The sequence below is a fragment of the Chinchilla lanigera genome, unplaced genomic scaffold, assembly GCF_000276665.1.
Source record: "Chinchilla lanigera isolate Chin_1 unplaced genomic scaffold, ChiLan1.0 scaffold00070, whole genome shotgun sequence".
Lineage (NCBI taxonomy): Eukaryota > Metazoa > Chordata > Mammalia > Rodentia > Chinchillidae > Chinchilla > Chinchilla lanigera.
Window position 1 is genome coordinate 10,176,615 of NW_004955471.1, and position 21,581 is coordinate 10,198,195.

At 38.1% G+C, this 21,581-nt stretch overlaps 1 protein-coding gene across 1 annotated transcript in view; it reads right to left on the reverse strand.

Annotated features, from left to right (window-relative positions):
* The window catches only part of Glrb (glycine receptor, beta), an 84,856-nt gene that overhangs the window by 23,418 nt on the left and 39,857 nt on the right, over nucleotides 1-21,581 (reverse strand). Inside the window, exons 3-6 of the mRNA XM_005400944.2 lie at nucleotides 21,086-21,153; nucleotides 2,738-2,967; nucleotides 2,553-2,635; nucleotides 863-1,003 (exon numbers count right to left, since the gene is read on the reverse strand). Coding sequence (XP_005401001.1) covers nucleotides 863-1,003; nucleotides 2,553-2,635; nucleotides 2,738-2,967; nucleotides 21,086-21,153 — 522 coding nt within the window. The remainder of the gene's footprint in view (nucleotides 1-862; nucleotides 1,004-2,552; nucleotides 2,636-2,737; nucleotides 2,968-21,085; nucleotides 21,154-21,581) is intronic.

Genomic DNA, 21,581 nt, shown 5'->3' on the forward strand with positions numbered 1-21,581 from the left:
CAGAGTCAGTGACTCACACCTATCATCAGAGCACCCCAGGAGGCTGAGGTGGGAGGGCTGCAAGTTTGAGCCTGTCCTGGATAACTTACCAATTGAGCCAGACCTCCTTTCCAAATCCAAAATATAAAAGGGCTGGGCGTGGGTTTGTTACGGAGGTGGGGATTTTAGGTGGTGACTGCACGGGTGGTGAGCTGACTTGATGTTAGGTGGTAGGGTCTGTAGGAGGAGGCCGGTCACTGGGGATGTGGCCAGTAAAGGGTGTATCTCTCTCCCTTCGGATGCCCCCTGCTTCCCCGAAACAATGCTATGAGCAGCACTGCTCTTCCCTGCCCTGGGCCATGCTGTCCTGCCTTGGAGTCTGCAGACTGCAAACTGACACCTCTACAGACTACACCTAATAACCCTCTTCTCCCTCGAGCTGCAGGTGTGAGGTACTGTGAATCTACCAATACAAAAATCCCTAGAACAGTGTCTCAGTGTAAAGTACCACAAAGGTGACTAAATAAAATCAAGTGAAATTAAAAAGTGAAAATTTCTTACCATCAGAATTACATGAGAAAAACCATGTTTATCTAGTAATTCAATTACTAAAAAAACTGTGGTGAAAGAAATTCTGTGAAGGATTTAACATACGAATAACTTATTTTTAACCAGCTTTCTTCTCCTCTTCCCTTAAAACACACTCATAATAAAATGAATCTTCGAAACAAGCAGCGAGAAGGGAGGAAGAGGGAACACAAAATGCATTAAGGTGTGCTGTGTCCATGCACGATCCCCACGATGAATGTAAGCGTTACATACTGAAAACATGCACTAATAAAAATATTGCTGTAAGAAATAATTTTAAAAAGCTATCACTTACCAGTGCCTTTGTAATATTTGGTACAGTTTCCGTACTCAATATCTTCCTTTTTAATATCGAACTGAGGCAAGGCAATTTTTTCCAACTGAACGGGATCCCCTGACTGCCAGATAAATCGCAAATCATCAGTTGTGTAACCAACTACAAGGAAAAATAAATGCAAGGGTCAGACTGAAATACATTTAATTGTGAATGCTTAATATTTAATACTTTTCTTAATGTTTAATAATCTAAATACTAAACATAGGAAGGTAAGACAAAGGCTACACTTCTATGAAATTGTACGTAGCACTACAAGACAGTAAAGGTGGTGCTCCGCTATGAAACTCACACAAGAGTTACAATCATCTTGAAGAATGAAGACGTTTAAAGAACAGCATACTATTAATAGTTAAAATCCTAGAAGACTGTGCATAAATAAATATTCACCTATGTCTGAGTTCTTAGCCCTCATCAGTGAAAAGTCATAAGTGATTGAAGATTTCTGACTGTACGCATTTACCATCATGCAACATGTTACCTGCAGTTTTTTTAAGAAGTATAAGCATTTAGGTATTTAGTGTTTTGAAATCACTTCAAACTTTCCTAAAAGAGTTAAATCCTGACAATAAAATAAAATAAAATAATGAAATCATCCCTTCATTGACATTGACGCAGCAGCATGTGGGCTCCCAGAAGCCCACATTTTCCTCTTAGAGAATGTGGCCACCTTCCAAGCAGCGCAATGTGTAGTAGTGCATGAGCGAAACCTCAAGCGCATCTACGCTTACAAACAATACTTCCGTACATCTGGTAAACAGAACTAGTATGTGAAGACACAGTTGAAATTTTTGATATAAACAAATATTGACAAACATACATATGCACATACTTATACAGAAAACACAAGTAAAACACATGTACATACATATACTTACATGTGCAAATTCTCTTTTTATAGTTAGAGGAGAAAAATACTGTCAATGCTTAGGATCCACTTCCATATACATTTTTTTAAAAAATGACAAAAACCATGAAATAACTTGAAGCATATACTATAACAAGCATATGTAACATATTTTATAAGGTTATTATTCTTTTTTACCCTGCAGAAATAGATCACGGTACATAGGTATTCAGGCTACAAATTCCTTATGACATTAGTATTAATTTTTCAGTTTATACAGGATAATCATCACAGCAAATTAATATTTTATGGAAAATTTCTATAAATACATGTCCTTTAGTGCATATTTTATAACCTGATTATGTATAGTTATATGTATACATTTATAAAATCATTAAAATCAAATGTTGTTTAAAAATCTATATTTTATCTAAGAATCCACAGAAAAGGAATACCTGTTTGCATCTGCAGAATATTTACAATGTTTCCCAAATTCTTTGCTGTGAAAATGTGGTTTTAACACCAAGGAAGTTACTTTAACTAGCAGTTTTCTTCATTACCTTTGAAGTAATACTTATTGAAATTAAAATGGCAATTGGGATGAGTTAAAACTACGTATACTTAGTGCCAGTTGAACTAAAACCAAGCAGGCTAAGTCTATTTTAATAAAAAATAATATAGTAAGAAATCACTATAAGTTCTCTGAAATTACTCTAATGCCTATGTGTGATCAAGAGCATGAGTACAATGTACTGCAAGAGATCCGCACTTTATTCCCGGAGGCGCTCCCAGTCCCACACTTACAGCTCTCCAGCTGCATCTTGCAGCGCTGTGTGTCCATGGGAAACAGAGTTAAGTCCAGCGGGCACGAAAGAGTGATAGATAACCTGAAAGCAGAAACAGGGAGCTAAGAATTGACACGGTCTACATCTCTGCAGCCCACGAATTTGCAAAAGGAGAAATAAATGTGCAAGGATATAAAAGAGCACCTCATGCTGACAAGGACATCTCCATCCCGAAAAATAAAGAGCAGTATGTTTTCCTGGGTCACATCATGGAAATTGGCACTTTTCTCATTTGCAAAAAACAAATCAGGTTTCCACAAACACTTGTACATCGTGGGGTCCACTGTGAGCGCATCGGAGCCCCGAAAGTCACTGGGGAGCTTCAGCCGGGGGTCATTCCATTTTTGTCTCAGGAAGATGTTAACTCTATAGTCCTGGAGAATGAATGAGTAAAGGAATGTGTGCAGTTATTGCTATTTTCAATTATTAAAGATAATAAATGTGTGCATGTGTGCTGGTCACTATTTATAAGAGCATTTTCAGCACCGGGAGTTTTACTGATTGTAGCACCAATACTTTTGCTTTTCTTTTCTTTTTTTTTTTTTTCCAGTACCGGGAATCGAACTCATGACCTCACCCTTGCCAGGAAGGCGCTGTGCCGCTGAACTAAATCCCCGGCCCCTACTTTTGCTTTTCTAACATCAACCATGGTCACATCAGATGGATTACTAAGTGAGATCTCAATTTGTAGGGCAAAAATACCCTTGTATCTATGTAATTACTCGCTACCAATATTCCATAGCTCTCACTAGCTCAAATGTCAGAATATATCTTTACTAATAATTTCTTTACATTTATACAAATACCAATAATTCCAATTGGCTAGGTGGCATTACCATAAAAACAGGAAAAAAAGACAAACTTTACTTAAGAGTAGGTAAGAAACAGGGAAAATATTTCTAATTGTCTTTTGCTAAGGAACTGTAATGGTTGATACATTGTGTCAACTTGAGAAGTTTAGAAGCTTATCTAAGTAACTCAGCAGTAGTGTAGAGGACATGCCCTAGAGCAGCTATTTACTTGTGATGGTTGATTCATTGTGCCAACTTGAGAAGTTTGGAAGTTTAACTAAGTGACTCAGGAGGCAGCCAAGGTCCTCCCTTTGTAAACATCCTGAGCCTGTGCAAGAGGAGGTTTGGGTGTAAAAGAGACTCATCCTAAGGTGGGGAGCCTGCATAAAATACAAGGGAGGAAAGGAGGCTTGATTTTCTCCTTGGCTCTTGCTGCTTTTGCTGTCTTCTGCCGCCTTGAAGTTGCCCCTCACCATGCCACCCTTCCTTGGAAGCCAGCTGATTATGGACTGAAACCTCCACAAAGTGTAAGCTAAATAAACCTGTCCTTTCTTAATTTTGGACATCAAGTATATTGTCTCAGCAATGAGAGAGAAGTAAGTAATAAACTAAAAAATAATATTACACGTATGTGTATGTCATACATACACACATTCAGTCACACAATAGTCTCTTGACATCTACTAGGAATTGATTCTAGGACTCCTGTGAATACTAAAATATGCAGATGTTCAAATCCCTTACAAAAAAAAACGTAGTTTTTACATGTAAACTACACAGTCCTCCTGCATACCTTTTTGTAGTTGTTTTGCTTTTTAAGACAAGGTCTTGCTATGTAATTCAGGCTGGCCCTGAACTCACTAGGTTCCCCAGGCTGGCCTTGAACCCAATCCTCCTGCCTCAGCCTCCCTAGTGCTGGGATTACAGGTGCGCACCACTAACACTGGCTCCTCTTGTATACTTTAAATCATCTCAATAATTTACAACACCTAGTACAATCTAACTGTCATTTAAGTAGTTGTTGTTTAGGGAATGGTGACAAGAGAAATATCTGTACACATTCATCGGTACAGATGCAGTGTTTTTTCAAATATTTTCCATCTGCAGTCGATTGAACCCACAGATGCAGAAGCTGCAGACACAGAGAGTGACTGTACTGTTGAGAAGGTCAGAGTAACGCTGCAACAGTTCCAACTGTGCATGACTACAGAAAGAGTTTGAAGCAGATAATCAGGAAGGGATCTGCATGGTGCAGAACAGATCAGAATGAGTGCAAAATTGCTAAATGTGTTGGTATGGGTATTCAACGACAGCTGAAAAATATTTTTAAATTTACTAAATAGTTGGTTATCTAATCAGCTGTTGAGCTGCAAGGATTGCAATTTCAGGTCTTTGGTGAGCTTTATTTTGTCAAGACACAGTGATTGTAAAAGTGCACGCACCGAGGTACATTTGTTGCACCGTAATACATCTGCACACACACCACTAAGGGTGGAGCCACACACACCCTGGGCTGTTACGCTCAGCATTGAGGGGTCATGCCCGGGTCTTCTCATTCTAATTTCATCTGCTAAATTCAGAACATTCACAAAGGTGTCCAAGTTATATTGGGCTTCAGGGCCTTCCTTACTTTCAATAGCTTAACATTTATAAAATACTATCATTCTAAACACTTTTGATATGATCAAAATGAGCTAAATCACAACATCAAGTCAAAATTCAAATAAATGGGAAGAAACAGCACATCATATTTTATTAAATAATGACCAAAAACATTTCTATGAGATATAAATGCAGGCACTATATATATGCACATATGAAATAAATGCTATGAAAATAGCCATAAGCAATGAGCACAGGCTATGCTCATGCTACGCTATGAAATAATCTATATACTATATATTACGAAATAAACCATAAGCAATGAACACAGACACTATGAAAACTTCATGAATTCACATTTTCATGTGTATAAGATTGCTTTCATAAACAGATTCTGTATGGTCTTTGGAGAAGGGTAAGACATTAAATAATAATATACATTTACTGAACTACAGGTAGTGAAGTAAGATTCAATCTGCCTATATCATATAGTAACTCAAACTTGGCATTTATAAAAAATCTCAACATATTGAGGTAATAGATATGGCAGTTAAACTGATCTGATCATCACACATTATGTACATATACTGAAATATCACATTGTACCTCTGGTGTGTACAACTGGCACATGTTCATTAAAAATAGAAAATTTGGGAAGACAACATACAATTTAGATTGATTCTTAAAAATCATATGTAAATAGTTTCAAAGTGCCAAAGTCACTTTCGAGGATTTCCTTATATTTTTAAATTATTATACATTCAAAATCCTTTTGAGAAGTAGGGATGAATGAAAAAGAAATAAAATAACAGCTTAGAGATGATCTTTACTGGATAAGAGACTTTCAACACTATTTGGATATCGCTCCTAAAAATGTCTGCCACCGTGGCCTGGAAAACGGATGCTTTATTTTATCCTAATATTAAATTTTCCTATTTTAACAGAATGTCACAAGTATGAAAAGAGATAGAATTATTAAGGGTCATTGGTATTTTGTAGAAAATATTATTACCTTTCAGAATATATACTGGTTTGTTTATCAGTAATTAACTGTCAGGGAATTTATATCAACAATTCATACTAATACTCCAGATATCTGGCCGGCAATGCTGAAGCAATGCTAACCTTTGCCCTCAGCAGATTTTGCATAATTACAAAATAAGCCACCTATAACATCTTGGGTTGAAGATCAGAAATTAATTTTGCTCTGTACCCAATTCTCCTTCAATTTTCCACACGTACACACATACATTCGGGACCACAGTTCTGCGTTCTACCTATTCCCAAAATGGTGTCTAGGTGAATGTTAGGGTCCATTCCAGCCCCAACCCTCACCCCTGCGGCGAAACTAAAAAAACCAACGTCTCACTGACAGACATCAGTAATCTAATTTGCATTAGATGTAATCTAATTTGCATCCTGCTGAAACCTCCCAAAGGTGTCCTGCCCGCTCAAACAAAGCCTTCTGCGCGCCAAATCCTCCCTCGCAATAACGTTCGGCACCTCTACCTCTGTATAAACCCACACTCCTTCCCTGCTGGCGCGCGCGGTCTCTACCCTTAGAATCCCACCCGTCCCTCCTATTCCAGTAAAAGTTTCCCGCTCTGTTGCGGGGCCTCGAACGTTCTCCCTTCCACTGACTTTACAGTGAATTCATCCAAAATCATACAGCACAGTTACTTTTTTCTTAAGAATCACGATAGCAATTTTAATAGTATTTGTCCGCATGGTTTACATCCCTAAATCTCTCTTGAAGTGTAGTCAACGTCTCCGCACAATGCGAGAATATCTTAAGGTCGTTTATCACCACCCTGAACCCACAGCGCCGCGGCCACCACAGAACGCTGCGCAGCACGGGGAGAAAGCCCGCTTCTTGGCGCCCGGCACCTCGACAAAACCGAGCCCATCGATGGCAAACAGAAGAAGGAGGAAGCATTTTAATTTGCAGTTGAGCTCCCTTTTACTTCAGACACCATCACAAATGATTTCTCGAACATGACAGTAATGTCCTATGCAAGCCAAGCCACAGGACGTCAGCGGAGGCTTGAAAAGCTAAAGACCCGGATTTAAATCTCCACTCGGAACCTCAGCGGCTTTGACTGAGCTCCAGGCCTCAGCCCCTCTGCGCTCCGTTTCCCGATGTACGGGGTGATGAGGAATCCTGACTGTCAACTTCCTTGGCTTGAGAGGCAACCGGGGATTAGTAAAACGTAACTGTGAGTGTTGGGTGGGTCCTGGAGGCGAGGCCTTGGGCTACATCTGCTCCTGGCCTCCTCCTCCTCGTTCTATCCTCTCCTCTCCACGCCCTCTGCCACCAGAGTCTGGCTTTGGAGCCCGCCCAGCCCGGACCGACAGCCTCTGGAACTCAGCTACATAAACTTCTGTCAGTTGTGGGTGCTGGGAAGTTTACTGCAGCGACTGGAAAGCTCATCAACACGTTTTTAAAAAATTAACACGGACCAATATGTTAACGTGAAGATTAAATAAAACAGTGCAAAACTAATATAGAACCTACTGTACGAATTCGTTTCCTTCACCTTTTATATCTTTGGGAATATGGCCACAGATCACATCAAACGCAGTTAGAAAAATATGCATTTAAATTACTTCCAATCCCAAGCTGATTGGCTGGTTTAGTCATTTGTTCAGAAAGTGTTTGCGAGCCCTGAATTCCCTTTCACCCTCTGGGTACTAAGGCCCCAGTATGAGCGCTCCATATCTTTACAGAAACAGCTACAAGAAATGCCTAGAATCAGTCAAACATGAAACAAAAAGGGGTATGCAAAGAAAACCAGACTGCAAGGAAACATCTTATGTACTCCAGGGGTCAGTTAAAACGAACCAAATGAACAGCACCTCCCCTCAAGCCCAAAAGGTGTCAGATGTTAAAAATCTCCAGGCTTGAATTATGTGCCACATCATTTGTTACCTTACCTACAGGAAGTTATTTGGTTTCTATGAGCCTCAAAATCTTGTTGATCAAATACATGCCTGGAGTTTGAGAGAATTAAATGAGATGCTATGCTTAAGCAAGAAACTCTGAACAAGGTAAGCATCTAAAAAGTTATTTTTATCATATTTATTACTAATATTATTGTCATCATTTCACAACTGTTGACATTATTATTAAAAGCATTTCATGTCTCCTGCTACCTGTATGTTTTTCCTGGCTACTAAGTATTATCATACCCAACATTACCAGACATGAAACATTATGTCAGGTACTTGTCACACAGAGATCAATATAACAGAGCACTGGAAAACAAATCTGAGATCTCTGGACTACTTAGAGCTCACTGATACGCTACATTAACAATGCCAACTGCCATTGTGCACTGAGAGAAGAAGCCACCTAGCTGTTGTTACACGGAGACTGACTTTAGTCATTAAGGAAGTCCAGATAACAACTGGGTTAGCTCTGCTATGGTAAAGAAGCCATTTGTACCTTTAAGAGCAACCCATGTTCCAAGGCCTAAGCACCCCACCTGACACGGACCCCTTGGAGGATTGTATCCTTCGGTTATCTCCTTAAGAGACAACTGATGCGAGAATAAAGGATCCCTTCAAACATCAAGGACCAGGGAAAGCCAGGAGTCTGCGAGGGTTCATCCAGAGAAAGCGGAATTTTGACAGCTGGTGATAGGAGGCTTCGAAGGGGGAGGAAAAGACCATTGGTTCCTATGCAATGTCATCAGCAACACAAAGGAATCCCTAAGTATCAAGACACACAAAATGTCAAAAGCAGCCGAGATCACCACCAACGAAGAGAGGCCAAACAACAGACCGAGGTTTGGGTGTCACCAGCGGACAGTCGGAATTTAAAGTCAAGACAAGAAACATACAAAGGACGCTTTAAATGCAAAATTAAGAACACAAACCACATGCACAAAGAAGACATAAAGATGGAAAATAAACATGTGAAAGGATGTTCAGCACATGTCATCAGGGAAATAGAAATTCAAGCAACTATGAGATACCACTACACACCTCTCACACTGGCCCAAATCCAGCACACGGACACCATTTAATTCTGCCAAGGACCCAGAGCACAGGAATTCCATTGATTACTGATTAAGTAAAATGGTACAGGCCCTTCCAATGAGCTATAAATGCTTTCTGACAAAAGTAAACACACTCTTACCGCATGACTCAGCAGTCAGGCTCCCTAGTATTTTCCTAATGGAGATGAAAATGTATAGAAACAACAAAATCCTGCCTACTAGAGTTCATAGCTACCTTATTCATCATTGCCAAATCTTGGAAGCAACTACTCTGTCCTCCAGTAAGTGCATAGGTAAATAAATCAGTACACTGGGACAAATGGGATATTGCTCAGTGCCAAAAACATGAACCATTAAGGTGTGCAAAGATGTGGAGAAAACTGAGTAATACATAAATATTACAAGTAAATAATTAATAATTATATTATACATTAAATATATTCTTTTAGTAGATATTTTATATAATATGTTATATTGCATATGTAATATCTAATATATTTATATATTATAAAACATATATACATATATCAGTGAAAGAAGGCAATCTGGAAAGGTTATGCCCTGTAGGATGCCTACTATATGACACTTTGGTAGAGGTCACACAGATACCATAAAAGGTCAATGAGTGTCCGGATTTAGAGGGAAAGAAACGATGAACTACTGAGAGGTGGAAGGCGAAACTCTTGCGTAGGGCACTATTCTGGTGGACACATGTCACCATACTATGGTGTATGGTGACAATGATGTCAGAGGAGCTCATCACATGTAACAGTGTATCTTTCTGGTGCCAGACATAAACTACTCTAACTCTACTTACGTATTTTTCTTTTCGCATTCACTTTTTAATATTAGACTATATATTTTAGAGCAGTCCTCAGCTGGTAGCGCAACTGAACAGAAAATTTGAAGATTTCCTATATATACTTTGCACACAGACAACGCTACACCAGAGTGATACCTTTATTACAGTGGATGAAACTATTATTCTCAGTAGTACTTTACTTCTCATTAATAAAGACCAACACAGTACACAGTACTAAAATACTTCTGTACGATCTCTTGAGCTCCTTTTTATAACGCACAATATGGGAAGTGTAATACACTACATAAAATGAAATCAGATCTCCTCTTCCTCTCCCTCTCTCTCTCCTCCTTCCCCATTCTCTCCCCCGACCCTTAGTATTATACAACTGAGCTATACACCTAGCCTCTGTTTTGTTTTTTTTTTTCATTTTGAGATAGAGACTATCTTGGCCAGGCTGGCCTCGAGCTTACTACCTTCCTGCCTCAGCCTCCCAAGAATCTAGGATCACAGGCATATACCACCACACTCAGCTCAGACCTCTTTTCCAATTCTTTCCAAATTTATTTTTAATAGATCTCCCTCCAGGTCATATTCCAATGGGCATCACCCAAAACGAGAAATAACCTGCTTAATTATCTCATTCTGTGCATCAATCTTAGTTATTAGGTCTAATTATTTCATTTTAAAAAGAATATCAAAGATGTTTTTTGTCAATTATGAATATAACATGTTGTTATGTTTCAACACAAGTTGTGGCAAGTTGAAGTATCTTTCAAAATGTTTTAAAATTTTACAACATAAAGTCATTGTTTGGGTTCATGACACATTCAAAGGAAAAAAAGGTAAAAAAAAAAATCATTAGTATGCTTTGGTGAATGTTTAATGAAAATTTATATTTGCTAGTTATTGGCATTTCAAATGCTCTATATTAAGATAACTGTCTTTGAAATCTATTTGTTTTCATTTTTAATTATTCAACCACAACAATTATAGCTCTATCATTTATTTTGCCATGAACAGAGTCCCATAAGAAACATATTACTTTATCAGTGAGAAATTAGTTAATTGTTTTTAAAGTACTTGGTGACAAACACTACTCATTGTTCCTTCCGAATAGCACACTATTAGTCATTATCTGGGGAGTGGAGATTCTAATTTTTCAGTACCAATTAATACCCAAATTAAACCGCTTCTTCAAGGCAATAAAACATTTCCCAACAAGGCATTATAACCAGCTAAGTTTCACTATGACATTGTACTACTAAGAGCTGCTGATTTACATTTTGTAACATTGGTACACGAGCTGTCCTAGACGTCACTTCTGCTTCACTCACATATGCCAGCCAGCCACTCACTGTCATTTGCCTGCGTTATGATAAAATTATCTCATTCAAGGAAATAAAAGAGATCAGTTCTCGTGGCTTCTGGCAGCATTGTAACTACAGTCATGTCAACACAGTTGTAATAAGCCTGATTTGAAAGGCTTTAAAATTTACATTTTTCGGAAGATGAGAAGTATCGCATATGAACTGTAAGTTTAAAGAATGTCAGTACAAGCTCTTATATTTTAGTGATTTTTCTCAAAGTTTCATTTCTGAAGGTTTTTAGTTAAATAATATTTAATATCACATCATGAATACTTCACCTGTGTATACATAAGCCAGGAGGCCACGTTTTAGGCTGGCCTACTAGGTAGTGCCATGCTAGCATACTGGACCACGCCCACGGTAGTCAGTCTTGGTCCACCTCTGCCGCTGTAACAAACGCTCTAGACTGGGTAACGGATAAGCAACAGGGATTGTTCACTCCCACATCTAGAGGCTGGGAAGTGCAAGGTCAGTCCTGGGAGGCTGTGCTCCTCAAGCAGGCTGTTTCTCGGGAGCACCCCAAACAGCGGAAAGCAGCTTGTGGCAGCTAATGAGACCCAACAGCTGGAGCCAGGACTGCACTGTGAGGGACAGGCCCCGCTGGGGAACCTGGTCCCAGTGTGACCTTGGAGGCTGCACCTGGCCTCTGGACCTTGCTTTCAGGCTCTTTCCCCTCGCTCTGCTTCCTGGTTGTCGGGAGGTGGGCAGCTGCACCCAGCCGACCTTTCCGCTGTGGTGTTTCTGCCGGGAGCCCCACTTCCATGCACTGGAGCCCAGCAACTGTGAGCCCAGACAAATGTTTTTCTCCTTTTACTTATGTACATGAAGTATTTTGTCCCAGTCAAGGACAGATGACAAACACAAAACCCTTCTGGTCTCCTTAGAAGGGCATTACTCAATTCATGAGGAGTCCACCTCCAGTCCTACCGGCTTCCTGAAAGCCCTACCTCTTGGTACCACTGCAATGTTGACCACGTTTCATTGCGAGGTTTGGGGGAAGCAGCATTAGACTAGAGCAAGAGGGAACCAGCTGGGACTGAGTCTGTAGAAAGTGCCCAACATGCTTCTATTAAATACAGAGGTGAAGAATGGCTTCTCAGGCATTGCAGCAGGTTCGGAAGATTAACATTCTTCACACTATCAGTTAATTTTTTCCAGTCTCCTCTGATGACGGTAACCAAGTTACTAGAAAAAGGAAATATGACTTGAACATTTCTCATCGTACCTCTGGTTAATGCAGTCCTATAACTTGTGAAGTTTAATCATTAATGCTTCTGAATAGGACAGCTTAGAAGGAAAAAGACAAGAAAATATCAAAGAAAAATTATATTATTTTTCAAATTTACATATATCGCAAAAGTAATTGGACAAAAAGATGGGAACATAGTATTTTTTAGCCACTAAAAACATAAATTTGGGGCTGGGGATTTAGCTCAGCGGCAAAAGCGCCTGCCTGGCAAGCGCAAGGTCGTGAGTTCAGTTCCCGGTACCGGAGAAAAACAAAAACAAAACAAAACAAAACAAAACAAAAACATAAATTTATTTTAGTTTCTTTAGTGGCGTTAACTTTTAGGAAGAGGTTTTAGTAGTTATTCAATGAAAACCAACTTATTAGCTTGGCATTTTCATATATGGAAAAAGGAGAAGTATTAGAAGATGAAGAAAACGATACATGATCAGACGCCTCTTCAAGAGGGTTTGGGAAGAGAGGCATTAACAAATGTTTACATGCTGTAACAAAATTACCAACACAGTGGCTGACTGCAGAACCAATTTATTACCTTAGTTCTTAACTCAGAAGATCAAAATCAATTTTCCCAGGCTAAACTTAAGGTCTGTGTCCACAGGGCTGGCCCCTTCACAGACGCTGAGAGAAGAATTCATTTCCTGGCTTTGCTGGCATTTGAAAGATGTCTGCGTGCACTGAGCCGTGGTCCTTCCTCAGACCATCCCACACCACGCATCCCTCACATAGCCAAGACCTCAGTCTCCGATCACCTGTCTCTTTCCTTGTCAGTCGTGTGATTACTTCACTAAGTCATAGTAACTTCCCGGATCTTAAGGCTTTTCATTTAATCAACTGACAAAGTCCCTTTAAAAAGCTACAAGGTGAATACTATGACAAACTGAATGCGAAATCATTTAATGGTTTGTGATTCCATGTCTAAGATGAAAAATAAAATTTATGAAGATGAAAAGCAGAAAGACATCGGGACAAATATGTCCGGTATCATTTTATAATAACATGATGCAAAAAATGAGCAGCAGCAAGAAATAAAATGACAGGAAACAAACATGAATTTTAAGGAAGGATTATGTATACATAAATATACAGCACATGGAGGATACTTGTGGAGATTCTATATATATAGAAACATAGAAAATAAAATTGTTTTAAAACAAAGATGAGCAATTGCAAGGAACTAGAAATAAGTTCTTGAAGCTGACTCCAAATATGATATTTTTTCTTGACAACCACAGCTGTGTTTCCAAAAATTACTTGAAGTCTATTATTAAAACAAACATGAAATCATATGGCAGAAAGGCACAGAAAGTCTGACAGGATCATGAATTGTACTGCAATAATAATTCAATATAATTACAAAGCATGCCTAAACTAGAGAAAGAAAACAGATTGTATAAACAGCCTCTTATTTCCATGAAAGAGCCCTTATGTATTTCTGATGAGATAAAGTGCCTGTGTATAGATTACTACAATAAGTCCATTTTTCTCCCATGACTGCAATAGTTCAAATTTTCATTAATAAGAAGCCCGCTGGACTAAGCCAAAAGAGGAACTGAATTATTGAAAAAATCAACAAAAACCATAAACATAACTGTAGCAGAGATGTCACCTATATGCTCACAAATCACTCTCAACTGTTTTGAATGTTTTTACATCACTTGTCACAAATAGTGTCACAAGTGCTGGTAAAATTGGAAGTGATTGTTCTGCAGCCTCAGATTCCAACCATAACATTTATTGGATGATTTGTGTGATGCTACTATTAATGTCTGCAAATATCATCTGTGCTCTGCATAATTATGCTTTATAAAAACGTAAGGTGATAAAATGCAAATGAACACATGCATTTGAGAAATATGTACTATATTTAAGAAATACAAACTATAAAGGTACAAAATGAGACCATAAAACAGGCAAAAGGAGTAAATAACCACAGAGATGTGAAAGAGCTTAAGGAATATTCACACGGCTATAATTTTTCCTCTACCACACGACTATGATTTGTGAACAATGTGAGACTACTTTTAGTGTAGTAAGCAATACTTAGCATCCAAAATAAAAAGCAAAATAAGAAGGAATTGTTCCAAGCTGTATTTGGTAAAGACTTCTTGACAGTAATGTTAATACTGATAACCTTGACTGAGGTTTTTCAATGATCACTTTTATATACTGGATAAATGAAGTGTCTCTCTCCCTCCATAAGTTGCCTCCCATCTGCCTATCCCCTGATTGGAACTTCTTAACGTTACGTCCACCCTCAGGCTCTGAGTCTAGCACTGTGCTTTCTTGAATAAGCACCTGCTCTCTCAGGCAGGAAGGTATGAACTGGAGACACAAATGGTGGGCAATACTGATGCTCCCAAGATGTTAGGACTTCCTTTATTTCAGCAGATTCTTGTAGGGGAGATTTTTAGAAGGCTATTGATAAAATCTCAAATGTACATGGAATCTACTGTGATAGTTCATTTTCTTTAGTATACATTTTTGAGGATGAACTTCTACTGTGAAATATTACACTAGTTTACAAACGCATGACAACCAAAGAATCACCATCCCAGAGCAGTCACAAAGCTTCAAGACTGCTTCTTTAGGGAAGCGGGTATTTCCAGCACCATTTATTAAAGAGGTTATCTTTCTCCTAGTAAAGATGTTTGCTCCTTTGTCAAAGATAAGGTGGCTGAGTGTGTTTGGAGTTGATTCTGCATCTTCTAATCTGCTCCACTGACCCTCAGGTCTGTGCTTTTGCTAGTACCATGCTGTTATCACAGCATCTCTGTAGTGCAATTTTGAGTCACCGTTTGTGATGCTTCCTGCCTTGCCTTTGTTGCCTAGGATTGCTTCGGCTATTTGAGGTCTCTTCTGGTTCCAAATGAAGTTTAGGAATGTTTTCTTTAGTTCTGTGAGGTATGCTAATAGTATTTTGATTGGGATTGCACTAAAACTGTGTAACAATTTTGGGACTATGTCCGTTTTCACTATGCTGGTTCTTCCTATCCATGAGCAAGGGATATCTTTCCATTCTCTGATAGCCTCCTCTGCTTTTTCAGAGTACTGCAGTTTCTAATGTGTAGTTCTTTTATTTCCTTTGTTAGATTGATTCCCAAGAATTTCATTTTTTGATGCTATTGTGAAAGGTCCTTAGTTTCTTGCTCAGTGAGATTGTTGTTTTGCGTCTCCATAGCCGCATGGGGGAATACAGGAAACAGTTTCCGTGTTCACCCACTTGGGAGAGGAAGGGCAAGCATGTGTGTCCAATGTAAACAGGTGAGTTTTACCCACATTACGTGCTCTGTTACCTTTTTGTATATTTATAATTTATTTTATTAAATGTTTTCTTTGGATTTTTCTTGTAGAATCAGCCTAATTCAGTACAATGTCACATGAAAGCCCCTTGTACCACTTAGGGAGGAGGTTGACAGTGAGTCATCAGGTGAGTCGGCCATGGATGATGACTGTTGGGAGCGGCTAGACCTGGAAATCTGCCACATGTTCAGGGGCAGGATGGAGCCTGAGTCAAGTGCCTCAAGCAGTCAAGCTACCTCAGTCCTGGGAAAAGCATCCTGCCTGGACAATTTCAGTCATTAGTCTCTAGGCAACATTGTCTCTCATGGTACTAACTTTGCAAGGGTATAAATTAACACTCCTATGGCTGTTAGTCCTCTAGCCCTCCACGGTAAAGATGCTGCTCCATCTGACCCCAGCTTTTGCCTCTTCATTTTCCTCATACCCACTACCATTCCTTCCCAGGGTACATCGGAGAGACCAACGAGTTCCCTATAGATGACTTGGATCACATATGCCGGTGAAGTTGCGACAGTGAGATGGAGCAGTCTAAGACAGACAGGGAAGTACAGCATGACGACCTCGATTCGGATGAGGAAGAAAACAGTAATGTAAATAAATATTTGACGAGTCAAGTGCTACAAAATGGTCTTGTGCACCTGAATGACCCTGCCCTGTAACTAGGGTCAGAAAGTGTTACTAGGTTCTTGCCAGAGATGAAAGCAACTGGACAGAATGCCAACACTGTGATTCAAGGGTGGAAATTGTCTGTAATGGATGATGCGCTACAAGATGTTGTGAAATATGCTAATAATGAAATACAAGTAAAATGCTCCATACGCACCATAGTAATACTCAAAATGTATTTATCATGACACCGCACCACCTGATCTAAAAGCCTTTTTAGCAGACATTATCATTCTAATGTCAGAATCCAAAGGATTTATGGAGAATTGACAGATAGAATGGTGGGATTTTTAGAGCAGCAGTGACACTCAAGAGATTTGGTTTCCTTTGAAATTGCCTACTTTTTGATGAAAAGAAAAAAAATAGAACAAATTGGCTGCTATTCACTCATTTTTTGAAAGCTTTGTTTCAAACTGTCAAGCAATTCATATACTGTCCAAACACATGACAACTGATGAACAACTTGAATCATTTCATGGTTATTGATGCTTTTGGCAATAAATGCCAACTAAAACTTCCAACTATGATATAAAAATGTATGCCCTAGTAGATGTGAAGACATTTTACTCCTTAAATTTAGAAATTTATCCTGGAGCTCAGTCACCAGGTCTTTCTTCGTGCAGTAATAAACCGTATGATGCTATTTCAAAGAGTAACCCAAAAGCCACATTTGACAATTGATTCCCTAGTTACCCACTGATGTTAAGTTTGATAAAAGAACACCAATTGCCCAGCACAGGAACTATTCACAGGAACAAAGAGAACTTCCTGAAAAAAAAATTGCAAGTTCACAATGGAGAAATGTATAGTACAATCTTGGGATTTCAGAAAGACGTGACATTGGCTTCTTTTATGGGGAAGAAGAAAAAGTAGTGTTGATACTGCCAACATTGCACCATGTTGATGAGATTGATAGTAAATCTAGGCATGGTGATGCACACCTGTGCCCCAGCACTTTCAAGGCTGAGGCAGGAAGATCCTGTGAGTTCAAGGTCAGCCTGTGCTACATAGTGAGTTCAAGGTCAGCCTCAGCTATTAGTGAGTTCAAGGTAAGCCTGGGCTACATAGCAAGATCTTGTATTTAAAAAAGTGATAGTGAATTCTCATCACAAATTAAACCAGAAATGGTCACATTTTACACAAAACAACAACAAAACAATTAAGGTGGAGTTGAGGTTGTTCAGGAGTGATGCAGTGACTATGATATCACAAGAAATACAAAGTATGGGCCAATGGTGTGACTTACTTGATCCTATCTATGTCAGGCATAGATAGTTTCAAGGTTTACAAAGAAAATAACAAGCACAAAATATCATGGGGAAATTTTCTTGAAGGATTAGGACTGGAATTGATAAATGAATGACTACCACAGAGAAAGAACAATATGTATCTGTCCAAAGAACTCCTCAAAAGAATTCTGGAGCAGACTGGTGAACATACAGGTGAATCACAAGAACCTCTGGAGAAAACAGGAAGACCAGCAAGATGTCAAGTATGTCCTACTGAAGCAGACAGGAAAACAAAAACACATGTGCTATCAGTGTAAGTGATATTTGTGTAGAACATGCTATTCTCATGTGTCAAAACTGCCTTAGATGTGATTACTGAAGTCAAGGTTATTTTTTAGCTGGAGTTTTATTTATATTTTCATTGTAATTTACATAAGAATTCCTTTCTGTTGTTATTTTTCATATTTAGTAAGCAAACAGTTGATGTAGAAAATTTGCTGTTTATTCTAAACACTTGGTACATATTTGAGTTTTTAATTGATATTTCATTTTCCTGCCATGTACACATTATACAATATAATAGGAATCCCTGAAAAAACAGGAAGACAAAACAGGTAGCAAGTATGACCTGTCAAAAATATAAGGAAGCAAAACACATGTAAGCAACCCTTGTGTAATAGACATGCTGTTTTCATGTGTGAAGACTACCTTAGCTATGAAAGTAGGACAAAGATTATTTCTGTGGTAAAGTTCTGTTTGTATTTTCATTGGAGTTCACATAGGAATTTATCACTGTTGTTATTTTTTAGCTTTTGTAAGCACACGAACAGTTGATGTAGAAAATGTTGGTGTTTATCCTAAACACTTAGTATATATGAAAAATTTAACATTTAAATTTATTGATATTTTATTTTCCTATTAAGTACACACTGTATGATATAATAAAACTCATAAAATTTAAATAAATCATCAATAGAAATACTGCTAAAAAACATGGATATTATACATCCTTCTTAACGCTCCTATTAAAAATTATCATGACAGTCCAACATACAAAGACGCCAAAGTGAGTCAGAGTGGCCACAAAGCTCTGACTAGACGGTAAGAGACCCACCAGGACCATGATGTCCACTAGAAGAGAAGACTCCCATGGGCATTTGATCCCAAGAATAACTTTTTTGAGTGAGCTATGTAATGGTGCTGTGCGGGAGAATGAGAAGAGGTAATGTTAGAAATGAAATGGTTTCTATAATCCTCAATCTGTGAAAGCGTCTTTCTTTCCTAATATCCCCGTCTCTCAGATCCTTGCAATTCAGTATAGTCAAAGTTCTGATATTTGGAAGGCACCCAGCATTCAGCAAGGAGCATATTCAGTGATGGTATCTGCTGAGCTACAATGCTTTTGAATACATTCAAACCAAAAAGAGATCCTCACATTTGCATTAGCTACATCCAAACTCTTTTCGATTTTTTCTTTTTTTCTTTTTTTTTTTTTTTTGGTAGTAGTAGGGATAGAAACCAGTGTTTCACACTGAGCTACTGCTTTTCATTTTTCTTTTCTTTTTTTTTGCAACAGGGTATCACTAAGTTACTAAGTTGTCTAGGCTGGGTTTGAAGCTGTGATTCTCTTGCCTGAGCTTCCTAGAGTGGTAGAATGACAGGTATGTGCCACCACAGCTAGTTTTGGATCTGATTCTAATAAGAGTATTTTAGGGTAAATGTAAATTGTATCACGCACACTATCTACAGTATGAGGAAGAATATGGAGACCAAATACAGTAAATAACGTCTCTTAGCATTTCACCTTTTGAAAATGCTATCTCTTACTCCTGAAAATGATATCTCCTACTCCCAGGGGGTTAGTGTTAACAGCCCATGTTCAGTTAAGGAGAGCCACACTTGTCTCCTGAGTGCTATACGACTGCACAATCTTCAGGTGACCTAGAAGGTATGGCTGTGTCACTTAAGAGAACTAAACAATCACTAGAAGTGAACTTCAGATTGATCTCAAAATCTTTTAAATAATTTTCTAAATATGTCTACACACTAAGAACATCAGTTACTCAGGAGCTCGAACATGTGCTTCCAGGAAAAACAATAAAAAATTCTCACCACAACTAGATATAGGTAAGTCTTGTAAAATTAAATGCATTCTACATATGCTTTTATAACATATTATGCTGCCACTAGGAATACAGAGTTATTATACTCAAATCTTATATTATGACTTAGTAAAACTGTAAATATCCAAACATACAAAAATAATTGGGTCTTCTTTCTCCCACCTAAAGAATTACTTCAAGCTGTGGCTTCACATCTAATATTCTAGAACTCTGAGTGCAAGTGTGTACCTTCTTAAACCTCTTTTAAGAAGCAGAGGGGGTAGTCACACCGCACTGCACTCAGGAACCCTACTAGTGATGTTTCACAGAGGTCATCTCCGGCAGCAGCTACTCTCCAAAACCTTTTCTGAATTTCCTTCCAGACAGGAAGCTGCCAGTTCTCTGCCTGCCTTTCCTTCTCACTAGTGACACCATTGTCCCAGAGAGTTTCGTTGCCCTACTGTACAAAAATCAATTTTCTCTTCCCTTCTTAAAATTTTCTGCTCCACAAATCACACAATTAGCACAACAGAGAACACAAAAATTGTCCCCTGGGGATTGGAAGAAAAACAATTACAAATAATTCAATTTTTTTGTTTTAAAGAGAAAAAATAAAATAACAATAAAACAGAGCTTCAGAGCAGGTTAGTAGGAGAGTTACAATGATTAATAAATTGGATATTATCTTTGTAGTAGTTATTCAGGGCATAAATATAAGCATGATATTTTGGCCAAACAATATTAGCACAGCCCTTCTTTTCAACGAAGAGAAACTAGCTGTATAACTATCTTAACGGTCTTGTGCATAAATATATTTTTTTCTTTTTTCCTGTTTTCCTTCCCCCTTCCTCCATCACAGTTTGTCTTTGCTTTTGAGCAGTTTCTTCCCAATTCACAATATCTGTTGTACATTTTGGATCTTATTTACTCTCAGCTTCTCACACTAGTGAGACAATATGATGTCTACACACACGGCTCTGATTTATTTCACTTATGGGTGTGGTCTCGAGTTGCATCCATTTACCTAGAAAAGTATTTTTGAAGGCTCATACACATGAGCATATGAGAAAGAAAAACTGCTGCTCAAATGTTTTTGTTGCACCAATCCCTTTCTCACGTGGTATCCAAGTATTGTTTCTCAGGAAGAATATATCCATTTTCCCAAGCTTGTAAGTGTCAGTGCAGCATTAGGGCTAAAGTGGGATTGCAAAATTGTACAGGTATCAGAATCACTAAGTGAACAAAACCAAGGAATTTGAGTAATAGATAGTAAGAGAGGACACGCATTTTTTAAGAGTGGCTCCTTATATTTCAGTTTTAATGCTACTTACACTTGCTAAAATTTGGCCATTAAAAATATTAAATTAATTGTTATCTTACCATTGTGGTTTCTTGAATGGACCCAAAACTATTAATAAAAATGTTGACTACTACATCAACAGGAACACCTATGAATAAAAATTAAGGACATATTTAGTAAAGAAACTTGATTACATTTTTGATAATATGGTTGTACACTCATTTTATATACTTTTTCAATCCATTCTTGGATGAAACCATCTCAAGATTGTATTTAAGGTACTTTTATAAATAGGGATCATAATACAAATGAAATGTGAGTTGAGCTGTAAATTATGTTTGTTATTCATTCTGGAAAGTAAGTTTACTTTTAAAATATTTTAATTGCCCAGTCCATTTATATTACAAAACTGTAAAGTATTCTTTTTAAAAGTCTTTGAGAAATATAGTTTCATATTCTTATATTTTTCAAATAATTTTGCATTCTTAAATTAAATGCTGTAACAGCATTTAATAATTTTTACCTGTACTGACCCTACTTTAATGTTTAATTCATGAAAACGCAAAGTTAACCAGA